This window comes from Lates calcarifer, linkage group LG23 (genome assembly GCF_001640805.2).
Source record: "Lates calcarifer isolate ASB-BC8 linkage group LG23, TLL_Latcal_v3, whole genome shotgun sequence".
Classification (NCBI taxonomy): domain Eukaryota; kingdom Metazoa; phylum Chordata; class Actinopteri; family Centropomidae; genus Lates; species Lates calcarifer.
The window spans coordinates 2,148,221-2,161,760 of record NC_066855.1 but is presented as its reverse complement, the minus strand read 5'-3'; the positions used below and the strand labels follow the sequence as shown (position 1 = coordinate 2,161,760).

At 42.3% G+C, this 13,540-nt stretch overlaps 1 protein-coding gene across 2 annotated transcripts; it reads right to left on the bottom strand.

Moving 5' to 3' along the window:
* Nucleotides 1-1,049: 1,049 nt before the first annotated feature.
* On the bottom strand, nt 1,050-13,130 carry sstr2a (somatostatin receptor 2a). 2 transcript variants are annotated; one of them, XM_018703818.2, is made up of 5 exons: nt 12,575-13,130; nt 9,094-9,203; nt 8,508-8,939; nt 7,437-7,762; nt 1,050-6,790 (listed from the first exon to the last, which is right to left on the bottom strand). In XM_018703818.2, the coding sequence occupies exons 3-5, from the start codon at nt 8,893-8,895 to the stop codon at nt 6,359-6,361; spliced, it is 1,146 nt and encodes a 381-aa protein (XP_018559334.1). In that variant the 5' UTR covers nt 8,896-8,939; nt 9,094-9,203; nt 12,575-13,130; the 3' UTR covers nt 1,050-6,358. The 2 variants fall into 2 exon arrangements, with proteins under 2 accessions (XP_018559334.1, XP_018559327.1); XM_018703811.2 differs by lacking the exon at nt 12,575-13,130 and adding an exon at nt 11,982-12,445.
* Nucleotides 13,131-13,540: the final 410 nt, after the last annotated feature.

Below are 13,540 nucleotides of genomic sequence, written 5' to 3'. Positions count from 1 at the left end.
CCCCCAAGCACGACTTTCATTACAGAATACATTATTTGCTCTCACAGAGGAATTGAATCCTCAGCAGTGCAGATTGGCACGGCGTGCAGAGTTGTGAGTCATTTGGAGGCAACTCAGGCAGGAGAGAAAATTAGAGGTGATATGAGGGAACGTTGTCGCATGTAGGCTAACTTGTGTGTGGAAGGTATTAAATTGAGCCTTACCTACTTGTAGTGTTGGGGGATATCTAAATAAATCCACATTGCCTTTGAGATGACTTCGATTGTCGGCTACAACTTTACACAGAATTTGTTCTGTGAGGGTTAGGTAAAGTAGTGATTTAGCGATTAGCATTAGCGATTAATATTTGCCATTGAGCACTAAACACAAACACTTTTCATTCTGTGGGAGCCTTGAGTGTTTGTTGGGTTTGTTTTGGAATATTTGGTTTAAAAGGTAATGACTTTTCAGACTAGGTTACATTTAGTTTTGCAGCATTTAAATGTGAAGCAGTTCTTAACTACAGTTGAAATACTGTTATCTTGCCGTAGAGTCTAAAGTGCCTTCACTTTCCAACCAAATTTAGCCTGGTTATTACCTGGATGTCTAGACAGATTTTTATTTACAAATGACCAATTCAGTGCCTACAAGGTGAGCTAACAACACTTGAGTGCAGTAAAAATAATGACAAAGCCAGACTTTAATTTTCTGCAAAGTTGTAAGTTGTGAATTGGGAGCTAGATTTAGATACTCTATGTGGGGAGATCTTTGACAACCCCTTAGGAAATACTGGTGTTCACTGTATCTCACACTGAGCATCATCTATATAGAATATACAGTTTTCTGTAGTGATGTTTTCCAGGGATCACTGAGATCCAGAAACTTGGAGTTCTTCCAAAGAATTTATTCCAGGAGGAAATGCACTGAGGAATGGCCCTTCAAATTCTTGGAACTTTCTAAGAGATAGTGGTCATCATACACACTGCTTCCAGCCAAGTGAGTTCATACAGCAAAACACATATACACATATAGGCTACATATGCACATTCACTGAAACACAAATACACAGGTTTGACCATGGGAGCAGAAACTAGTCTGCATTTTAATTGCAGAGACAAGGACAACAGCCTGTCTATTACAATCAATGATCACATTATAATCTATGCAACAATAAAGAGTCACAAATAAACATCTGCCTCTGACATCATATCACACAAACATAAGCTACGTAAGCCAGGGAAATAGTACTAAAAATGATTTACAGCAGGTCTCTGTAATGTTTTGGTTAACATGTCTGTACAGTACAAAGGCCTTTGGTTGCTTGGCTTCTGGGACAAACAGATTACAATGTTGTTTTGCTGTACACAAATGTCATCACATGATTTCATATTCAATTTAAGTTTCAAGGCACATAGATAAAAGTAACTGCACAGAAAAGTACACATCCATGACAGAAACAAGCATGTAAGTTATGACCAGCTCGCATAAAATTTGGCTTAGTCAGGATTATCTGTATGTTTCATTTTATTTCTTTACCAAGAATGCATCACACTTGCTTGTGACCATCACTTAAAAAGCTACATAGTTGTACCCATTGTTGCTAAAAAGTACAACTCTGTATCTTTATTCTGAAAGTGTATTTAGCAAAAAATGTGGCACCCTGTATGCGTAATAACGCTGGTTTTGGTTGGTGAGGTGACACAGAGGGTGGGCTATACAGCCCGGCCCATGCAAAAACAAGCCAAGGATACCACAGATACGTAGAGTTTATATTGAACGGTGCAGCCACAGGGGTGCACGTTCTAGCCCTTCGCAAATGAACTTGTTTCAAAAAAAGAAACCGAGCGCAAGAAGGCAGAGGTTTCCCATTCCCCCGCTTCTGCCTCTCATCTGTACACTATACAGTGGCGGGAACCAGCCAGAAATCCAGACAAATGCCCTTTTCACATTTGGCTCTGAGCCTGAGCTTTACCCAGAGAGCAGGTCCACGTCAATGCGAATAATCACAACTTTTTCCAGAATACACCACAATCTAATTTCAGAGACAGATTTAGGTCTTGATTTCACAAAATGACAAAGAAAGCAGCTAAAGCATCTCATTGCCTCAGCTGTCGCCTTAGCGCTACATTTACACTGGATTTGGCACAAACCATCTTAACAACATCTATTAAACATCAGAATGGTCCTTTAAGTACATAGGGTCCATTAAGCACGTCCAAATAGCCAGTGGCAATGACAGGCATAGTGTGTTTCCCTCAGTGTGGTTCAGTTCATTTCAGCTCAGCTCAGTTTGGGTGGGTGTGAAATGTGTGTCAGCTCATATTATTCTTCACCAGCTGTGCATGTGAATCAAAGAGAGAGGGAGAGGAACAGATAGAAAGACAACGAGAGCACAAGTAATTAACTGTGGATGATGAGAGAATAGCTCTTGCACTTCAGTCTTGAAGGCGCTAAATACCTTAGCTGCAATGGGTGAGATTGTGAAATGAGTTTGTCTGTGACACGTACACACATTTGGCATTTGAGTATTCACAAATGCATAAACAAAAACATACAGAGAGATACCACATGTTTCAGGATCAGTCACAGGATTTCTATGCATGATAAATTATAATCCAAACATGTTTCTGGTTGTCGGTATCACTCAAGTAACGCCTTTGGTCTTGGACTGCTTTACATACAAACACAGTCAGTTAGGTCACCATGACTCCCTGATGCAGAATTGGTCACCCTTATCGCCTTCTGCATTATTCAGACAAGGGTGCAAGGAGCTTACGTCCGTGTGACACATTGAGAGCAACAAGGCTGAAGAGTGTGTGTTTTTGTCTTTATATACATCACATGGAACTGTTCCCACACAAATACCTGTGATTGTGTGTGTGTGTTCCTACTTTGACCAGGGGCTGAAGGTGGGGCTGGCTCTGCTACAAATACTACCAGCAGTGGCAGCACAGAGAGGATGTCATGATTAATTGTATCCTGTGTGTCCCACCACCAACAAATATCTTATGTGTGTGTGGCCTCACTTAATTATTTTCTGCAGTAACCTCACAGGACAAGCCCTGTCTGCGTGCTCATGCCTTTTGATTGCACTGATTGATGGCTTCTGACTTGACCGATATACCGTGATGAAACAAATCTGAGTCTGCAGCATATGGCGGATGGCCTTATTACCACCATAGCGGCTTTGCAGGTGTTGACAAATCTCCCAGCAACCAGGTCTGGTTCCATCATGGATGTCTGTCAGAGAAGTCTCAGTGCACAGGCTGATAGCTAAAACTGAAATGTATGTCTGCTGTTCATGTTGGCTCGTTCAGTCAGCATTAATGGAATGATAAGGTTTCCAAATTCAGGTTATTGTCATATTGTCTTTTGTTGTTGCTCCTTTGCTCCACTGGGAACCTGTGACATGTGGGAGTCAGCCCAGTCAACTAAACTAACTGGCAGTACGTTTATTTCTAAAAGCTAATAGTGATCTCAAATGGTGTTCAGGTTAGCAGTTGAAAACCAGTGTGGACAGTATGGACAATATGTAAATAGACATTCAAATTCAAAGCTAAAGCTCACTGCTAATATTAGCATGCTAACGTGCTCACATTGATACAGAATCAGGAGAAACACCACTATAACCAACCGTCTTTCCTCCTCACAACTCTATTAACACTAAATACAAAGTACAGCTGGGGCTGATGGGAATGTAATTCTGTGGTAAGCTTTGACACTGTACACACTTTACCAGGTGAGCCACCAATGCGCCCCAGAATATAGTTAGTTTTACAGGTAGTTGATCATAAAGTATTCAACAAATTAAAAAAAAAAAAAGACTGATGATTGTGGGACGTTAAGGAAATCACCAAAGTTATTATAATTCATCCTGAGGGGACAGTGGATGTCTGTACCAAATTGCATGGGAATCTATCCAGTAATTGTTGAGATATTTCAATATGGACCAAAGTCATGAATCTACAGACTGTCACTGCCGTTCCTTTGAGCCATACTGCAAACATGGCTAAATGAAAAGAAAAAACTCATGAGAACATTTGTCATGTTCCACTGATTGACTGGTTATTCCATTAATCAGTCTTACCTCCTGAAGTCCTTGTGTCTCACCACAAGCCACTATATATACAGAGTACAGGGATATACTGCAGTAATGTGCACATTTAAGTATAGTTGCCTGCATATTGCTTTCACTATCAAACCATTGTATTGAATGCTGTGAGATGAAGTGAGTCAAGGTCACACTAATTGTATGCTTTTTGTGTAATTTTATTAGTGATACTGTCTATTATAAGATATGTTGGTTATAGCGTTGAATGGTATCCATAGAAACAAGCATTACTGGGACTGCCAGTAGTGTGACTGAACACACACAGTAGTGTATATTGCTTGTGACATTACATGTATGAGTAACCTTATTTAAGCAGTGTTTGTTCTTGGTGTACTTTATGAGCAGTCTGTGTAAGAATCTGAATCTGAACATTAAAACCATGAGTTAGTAAATTGCAGTATATGTACAATCTGATAGTTATAGTTATTCTGAATTAATAATCTGTGGAGAAGCTAGGGATGGATCAACTGGGCACTGAGAGAAAAAAATTACACCACTGTAATACAGGATGGACAGATGCATGTCCTGCATCATTAGCTAATTTTGTGGTCCAGTCTTTTATAAGGGCCCCATATCAAAATCCAGTTTTAAGAAATGTATTATTGGTGGTAGGTGTGGGGTAAGTAAGGGGCCCTTGGACTTTGTACTTCACATCCCAAAAGCACAAGACTCTATAATTATGAATTTTGTATTTTAACGAGCTGAAATCATCCAAACACGCTAACGCATCAATAGTAAAATGAAGTTCAATGTCAAAACAGCAGAGAAATGCAGTTTGATGTGTAGATACACGAGAATTCAGTTCATAACTTCAGAAAGCAACCAGCTGCTCTCACCCATTATTGCCTAAGAGCAGGCCACCTCCAATACAGGAGGCTTGTAACAACATCTGAAAGTGTTGTACTGGAAATAAATTGTTAAGAAAATATGATATATGTGGTTCAATATATCTCTCAAGCACACCCTGATCTCTTCGCAGCCCACTTTGCACAAGCTGTGCTTTTCTTTCTTTCTATATAATTCCTTACCCCCTACTCCAACCTCTTTTTCTGCCTTCTGTGAAATTAAGGATTTTTTGCAAGCTCATGCTGACAGAACCGAATATAAAGCTGGGGGTGGTGACCACATTTCAACATGAAATCAAGCGGAAATCTTACATTGTCAAAACACAGCACTTAACAAGTAGAAATGGGCTCCGCATAACTGCATCACTGGCACAGGGGGGCAACTATTGTAGAGACCAGGACACAGTGAGGTATAAAGTACACATGACTGGTTTCACAAACATAGTTTCAAAGCTGTCCTTGACGCATTTCACAACAATACAGAATTTTACAGTAGGGACTGCCTTTGAAATTTGTTTTGGTGCAGAACTTTCCCCATAAGGTTGACAGAAAACCATTTCCTATATACAAAGTCATGCTGTTTTGAACTGAACAAGGTCATCCTTCCACGTAATCAATAATCCAGGATGTTGAATTCAGGCATTTATCGGATCAATGCAACCTCCTTCCGCTGAGTTGCCAGCTGGAGAGGGAAAAGAGCATCCTTCATTTGTTGGTAGATAAGATATGTTTGGAAGGGGTTGGCATTTTCTTGTCCTGTTGATCATGTAAGACCAGACTAATCAGCTGGTACGAATAATACATGACCATGAAACTATTCATCTTTGGGTTGTGGTTTTTTTTTTTCTTTCTGTTTCTAGAGAGTTACGTCTTCAGCAGTATTTCCACATTCAGAGAAATCAATGTCAAACAGTCTTTGCTCTGTCAAGGCAAAGCCATTGATGGAGTTCAATCCCCAGGGACCTGGGTGAACTAGCTCCAGTATCTTTCCAGTGGCTCCACAGCAGTCCACTATCCGATCCCACGTCTTGTTTCCACAACTCAATAGAAGCCTAAAGTTGGCGAGCATGAACGGCAGTCTAATTAATGATTGATTTCAACATTGGTTGTCTCCATAGTGTTGAATATCATTTCAGTCAGATATGCTGTTGTGTCACCTCAGGGTTAACCAGCTGAAGTTATTTCATTAATCCAAATATCAAGCATTTTGAGATGGCAACCCTTAAGAAATTGTTTATTTTTCACTTAGACTTTGTTCATGTGTCAGTGTCCATGAGCAGCAGCTATTACATCATCCTCCTGCCCCCGCATCTTTGAGCAAGGGTCACTAGCAGTGCAGTGGCAGCCCATCAGTCTAGAGGCCCCGAGCACCACTGCTCATTTTCTCTGTCCTCCCTGGATGTGACTACCACTCCTTTACCCTTCAGATGCTGGTCTGCAACTCGCTGTTGAGCAGGGCAGCATTGTGAGTCTCCAAGTTGGCGTTGATGATCACCGCATCGTTCACCATCCTGCTCCTGTCCGCCCTGCTGTCGCTGCGCTCTATCTCGTCCAGGCCTGCCACCTTTTTCAGGCACAGAACGTTCTGAAAGCTCTTCTTGAAGTTGTCCGACAGAAAGGCATACAGGATGGGGTTGGCGCAGCTGTTGGCGTACCCGAGGACCACGACGAAATCAAAGGTGCTCTTCACAGCAGACGTGGGGTTGATGGAGCTAGTGACGGAGGTGACATTGAAAATGTAGAAAGGCAGCCAGCAGAGGACAAACACCGCCACCACGATAGACACCATCCGTGTCACCTTACGTTCTGAACGCTTGCGTTTGGTGGAACCCACTCTCATGCCGGATGACTTCACCTAGCAAAAGGAAAGGCTGTCAGTGGCTGAAAATTTCAAGCATGCTAGCACAATGTTCACACTGTGCCAAAAATGATCTGTCTGTTAAATATCTGCAACTAGGAGACATTTATCTTATCTTAGCTTAGTGTAGCGTAAAAACTGGAAGCAGCTAAGCTAGCTCTTTACTTCAGAGTAAATCTTGGTTTTTGTTCCTGTAAATTTACCTGACATAGACTTTTTTCCAAATTAAGTTTCTCTTTAAGTAGATTTCCTGACATTTTCAACATGATTTCTCTACAAATTCAGAGGACTGTTAAACAAAAATGTTCAGTTTCCCTGGATAGGGTGGATAGCCTTCCGCGTCTAGCCAGCTCCTATGCAAACACACAAAAACCCTGGTGTCCTGTTATTCTACAGAATGATAATAAAGTTATTGTGATATAATTTTTCATGTTACATATTTCAGCTTAGCTAAATGAGACTGAGCAAAAATTCTGTTGCAAAATTTTGTTAAAACATTTGTTCTACACTTAACTACTCACTTAAATTATCTGAATTGACAAATAAACCTTGTTTTTTTTAAGTTTTCACAAGACAGTCAAGATGTAAAAGCAAAACAGAAAAGTTGCAATATAATGTAACACATGCAGCATTGGGCTCTAACCTTGACAATAATAAGCAGGTAGCACATGCATATGACTGCCAGGGGCAGGAAGAATCCAATGAAAAAGGTGTAGAATATGAAGGCTGTGTAATAGACGTCCTGGGGCTCCGGCCACACGATGCCACACACTGGCACCTTGTCCAGGCCACTGAAGATCATAGTGGGTAGGATGACTAACAGCGACACACCCCAGACTGTCAGGTTAATTAGCTTGGCTACACGGGGCTTCCGCCATTTTGTGGACTTAATAGGGTGAACCACAGCCAGGTATCGATCGATGCTCATTACCATCAGACAGAAGATGCTGGTGAACTGATTGAGAGAATCTGGGGGGGGGGGGGGGCAGAGGAGAGGAGAGAGGCACAAGGTGGGTTAAATACATCAGTAATCACCAATGCCAAAGTGCTACAGTGAGATAGAAGCTGCTTCGAATAGCTTGACTGTTAAGTATGAAGCTTAAATTAGCATGAAGACTGGAAGCATGAGGATACAGCTCTGTTGAAATGAAAACAGATCCTTCCTTCCAGCACCTCTAAAGCTTACTCATAAACATGTTGTGCTGTGTCTAGTTTGTTTAATTTGTTTAATCAAAAATCGAAGTGTAAGAACAAGTCACAGTGCCTGGCACACATAACCTTCACTAACCTCCAATAAAACCACAACTTGACATTTTAACACTTGTGGTTTTTGTACAGATAAAACAAATGAGATACAGTGTGTTAATTAGAGAAGATTTTTGAACCACAAAGACAGACTGTTTCCCCCTGCTTCCAGTCTATTAACAGTCTCCTGGCTGTAGCTTCGCATTTAAAGGACAGATATGAAAGACATCTAACAGCAAAAAAAAGTACAACTCGTTTAAGACACCAATATTTTAAACAAACACTCTTCAAGCTGCAGCTGAACATTTAAATAGTAAAGATGTTATTCTCAGTTTTCTTCAAATTACAGCCAGGGTAGACTATGATTTCAGGATAATTTTCCTCTTGAGGAACCTAGAAGTGCCTCTTTGCCCAGTAGTACTGCTGCTGTTTTCTGAAGTGCACCATTAGCCTTCTGCACTACACCCACCTACAGTCATGATCACCCTGCACAGAGCCTCTCCGAAGGGCCAGTGCACCAGAGCCAGCTGCAGGGCGATGAACGGCAGGCTCATCATGCACAGAACATCTGCCACTGCCAGGTTGAGGATGTAGATGTTGGTCACCGTCTTCATTTTGGCATAACGCAGGATGACATAGATGACCAGGGTGTTGCCGCAGAGCCCCACGGCACACACCACGAAGTAGATAAAGGTGATGACCACGGAGCTGGTCTTGTCCTGGTGAGGCTCTCTGGTCTCTGAGATGTTCAGGTCCAGGTCGGACTCGTTCCCTTGGATGTAGCTGTCGTACAGGAGGGGCTCAGGAATGGAGGTGTTAGGGGGAGTCGAGAGGAAGGGCCACTGATCCAAGGCCATGGTGGCTGAAATGGTTCAAGGGAATCAAAGGGTTCTAAGCATCTAAAAATGGAAGGGAGTGGGGGACAAAGGTTCAGAAATGGTGGATATTAATGGTTTTGGATTAGAGTTACATGCTTTGCCACATTAGTTTGAACACACAGAGTGGTGGAAATAAGAGTCAGGGGACTTCAGGTGTTGAGTTCTAAGACAAACCTGGGGGTCTAGGGGCTTGGAGCTCTGGGTATTGGGGTGACTGATTTTCCAGCGTGCGGAACCACCAGTATCACATCCCAGCTGTAGAGAGACGAGAAAAGAGCAAGATAGATCTGTGGAAAGAAAGACAATGGAGTGAAAAAACAATAAGTTTGGCTGAGAAAATCCATGGCAACGGTCGCAAGTTACTTTACATATCTACGTTCACATCTTTAGAGTAAGATGTAAAACACTCTTTCTAGAGAATGCTCCATGTTTAGTTCTTCCTCTCCTTGATTATCCTCAACACAGCAAGCATTTGGCAGACAGAGGCAAAGACGTTGAAGAAACAGCTAAATCCAGCCAGGTCCATTTTTTGTTACATGATGTGCAGTTTTCTAAAAATAACTTTTGGCCATTTTCTCCTTCATTTGAGAAACACAGTAGAGACAGAAAAAAACCTGAGAGAGTCACATACTGCAGATTTTTGGTTTGTACCTGAGCCAGCAGCCATCATGACACACATTACTCAACATCACCCCAAACACACAAAACCTTTAAGTCGTGTCACTGATGTACACTGATTTCAAACTAAAGATTATATCTAGTTTAAAATTTTACATAAACATGCAAGTGTAGGTGACACAAAACTCATCACGACGTCTTCTTTAGAGCCATATTTGTGTCTGTATTCAGTGTCAAAATTTCTCTTGAATCTCATCAGGTCTTTCGCTCTGTTCTTGCTTTGTAAATCTGTCCAAACCATAACCAACCCCCACCCCCTTAGCCCAAGCAGTCCAGGTCAGGCGTCCGCATAATTTGTGTATGCATGCCTCCCCCATTTATGCATACATGCAAAAAGGTACGCCTGAGCGAGAGAACGACAGGGGCACCGCCGCTGCGCGAAGACAAATGTTTATTCAATTGATCTTGGGGACAAACAGCTCTGACACTGGGGCAGGATCACTCACTCTTTCCCTGCGGTGACAGCAACAGCTCGCTCAACAGCAACAACAGTCTTGTCCTTGCTTTCATAATTTGCCTGAATTTCATGTGATTGGTACATGCGGGACCACCTGGACAGCCCACTTTGTGTTAATGATACTCATGGTGATAAAAAGTTGGATATGAGTAGCTGTTAACACAGAGGACTAGGACCATCACACCTGTGTCAGTGTGTGCATGCGTGCAAAGGTTATCCTGACAGGGTGGCTTTAGGGATTGTTGTATTCTTTTATCAATATACAGATTAGCCAGAAATGCCCATCAGTGATCACCAGAGCCAAGTTCTACACCTTCAAATCTCCTATTTTATATGCACATAAGTGAAAACCCCCAAGGTGTTCAGTTCAGTTTTAAACTGCACAACCATCAGATTATCAGAATTATCACTGATTACATTTGTCAGCTAATTTCATCACTGTTAGGAGAGATAAACATATTCATTCACTGGCCTTGGCCTCTGAAACAATGGAGTTTAATCCATTTTCACATGGTGTATTTGACTCAGACATTTGCAACTAGAAATATCTGCAATAGAACCTGTCTCAACCTGATCTGATGAGCCACTAAGTGAGCTAAGCCGATCAGTCTGAGATGTTGCTCTAAAAGCTGTTTTAGTATTTTTCTTGCCCTTGTAAGTCATATTAGAGTGGACACACTGCATTCTCACAATTTGAGAACATGTATGAGGCACAAATGTTTAAAGTTACGATCCCTTATATTGCAGTGCCGTCTGATTTTGCGACACCTGTGTTCACAAGCAGTAACAGCAGGTGCAGGAGTGGCGGACCCTACCACTTACAGTGAAAACTACTGAGTGGACTAACTGCTAGTTCAATGGAAAAATAGTGATGAAAATCTTGTGGTTTATTACCTTAAAGTGCAAAATTCAAAAATTCAAACAGGTATCTGTGAAGTGTATGTGTGTGTGTGTGACAACTGACATCTGACAACTGAAAAAGCATTGTCAGTGTTATTTGCTAGCATGAACCTAGTGTATGTGAGTCAGGATAATTTGGCAACATGTTGTAGTTTAATTATAAAGCAGATTAATTGTAGCCTTTATTACGTGTAAATGAGGATTTAATACTCAGTTGAAATTCTTGCCAATAGAAAGTCTGATAGGCTTCTTGAGCTTCAGAAGAAATGATAAATTGCTGGACAGGTGTCAGGAGCAGTCCTTCATCTCAACACGGACTGTGTGAACAGATGAAGTGATGCCAGGGAAGCAGCAGCAGCTTGGCTTGATGCAGCCTCGCACTATAACCTGCGGGCTGCCTGTGATAAATGTCCAGCTCAATGGGACATTTCCTTCATTCACGAGAAAGTGGAAACTCTCATCCAGCAGGGCGCAGGTTGGTTTATCTTTCCTCTCAAGGACTTTGACGTGAAATGACTGCAGGCTTCAAACCTTTGACCTCTTAATTGAAAAACAATCCCCTTATTCGCCCTGAGTCTGCTACTCCCCTGGCTGTGCGGGAGGTGAGATAATTACGCGCGTCTCTCCAGTGGAATTGCACCTGTTTCAGTTATTTTTAATGTGCTGAGATTAAACACAGGTCTACCTCCTCTTACACCAACACACAGAAACAGATCTTAGAATGTGCACAAAGCACATGTTGTGGGTTTGAGTTGGGGATTTAATTCAGTTGTCATTTAACTGCATTTGGAAGCCAGAAGCGCCATGATTTAGCGCACGTGTGCAGCTATTTCACAATAGGTTTGATAAAAACGTAACTTTTACACTCTTACTCAGACAAAACAGAAACGCCGATTTAAGAATCGTGTCACGGTGCGCACAAGCGAAACCAGAGATCTCACAGAAATACCAACAGATGAAGACAATGAGCACCATAAGAATCAGCACAAAATTCCCCTTCTCCCTCTTATTCTTCAACAGCTTCACTTACTTTTAAACAGCGAACTTCATCCTCATATCAAGTCCATAGTGGAAGATGTCCCTCAGCAGAGAACGTGGAGTCCAGCCGCTCCGAAGCGGCGCTGACCTGCTCGGAAAGCCGCATCCCGCCAGCCTCTCCATCCACCTGCTCGTGTTACGCACGGGCGCTGGCGCTCAGCCGCCCACTAACTCACCGCCCTCACTATTACACCTCTCAGGTCATTGTTTTACCTCAAAGAATGTATTCCGAGTTTGTTAACTTTGGCAGAACGCGTTTGAATGAAAAGAAAAAGGAAAGGTCAGCGTGCGCTCAGAGTGCGCTGCGTCCAAGAAGAAAGTCTTTTGGCACCGAAACCCCTCGCGAGGACAGAGCGGCAGGACGCACGGACTGCGCCGCAGGGAGAGAGAGAGAGAGAGAGAGAGAGAGCAGAAACGCTGAACGCGTCACCCTGTGTGCGTCGGTGTCCGGCAGTTTGCTGATTTTGAGTCATGCATATGACTTGTCTCTTTTTCTGGTGCCTTCTATCATTAAAGACGACAGCTCTGCAACATCAAACAGAGCTCCACACCAGTGTCAAGATAAACCAAACGAAGAGCACATACCTGAACTTTGACAGCAGCTATGGCAAAATGTTTCTCCTCCAGTGGCATCAAAAACATTTCTTTTTTTGTTGATCCCTGCAGAGAAAGTGCCGGAAAAAAACGACCTCAAGATGCTAAACAGAATGTTGCAGACGGTCTGTCGCCTAATCCACCAGCTCCCCATGCAATTATTTCAAGTGTCCAGGCCTTGCAAGTGCAGATCACAGTCAGTCGGTGCTACGTTCCTGTCAGCCGACGGTGATGACACCCGGATCTGATGGATGAAGCCAATCCAGCTGTCCCCCTTTTCCGTCGTTATAAAGGAGGAGTTTTCAAGCAAGTGCAGATGACGGGTGTCTTCCGCGACCTCTCTCAGAGGAGAGCTCCATGAGAAAATGTCCTGCCACTTCTCTCAACATAGCAACACAAAAGTGCTGCTATTATTAATACCAGCTATCAAAGATTAATATTTCTACTTAAGTAGAAAATGATAGGAGGAACTGAAGCTATACTCAGAGGAGAAAGCAAGATAAAAGAAGGATGAGATCTTCAGTTATTCAGAGCAGAAATCCCCATCCATGTAAACCAGTGTCCAGTCAGGAGGGTCATTGGTTCAGGTTTGTGTTTGCTGTGGTTTGAGGTCAGTAGGTTCTCACCAACAAGCAAAAGCTCCCAAGTTTATTTTTAAATGATCAGCAAGTCTGAAATGTTTGAAGAAAGTAACATTAGAACCTTGTACCATCATTCAAGAATAGTACAGCCAAGTGTAGCCCACACACTAAAAAATACTGGGTTAAACTTTGGATCAATATAGCACAGATGCAATACTGTGTTAAGTTCACCCACTACCAATGGGTTGTTGTGTGTTTTTATATTAGTGTTATCAACTAAAATAAGATTCTTTTGGCCCAGCATTAGGCACCACGTACTCTACTGAGTTACACCTGTGCTTTCGGTCATTTCCCTCCAGTCCTTCCACTTTGTGCT

Coding starts and splice junctions, on each gene's coding strand:
- sstr2a (XM_018703818.2), bottom strand. CDS start 8,895: ATGGCCTTGGATCAGTGGCCCTTCCTCTCGACTCCCCCTAACACCTCC. Junction 7,763..8,507: donor CAGGGTGATCATGACTGTAG/GTGGGTGTAGTG, acceptor CCCCCCCCCCAG/ATTCTCTCAATCAGTTCACC. Junction 6,791..7,436: donor ACCTGCTTATTATTGTCAAG/GTTAGAGCCCAA, acceptor TCCTTTTGCTAG/GTGAAGTCATCCGGCATGAG.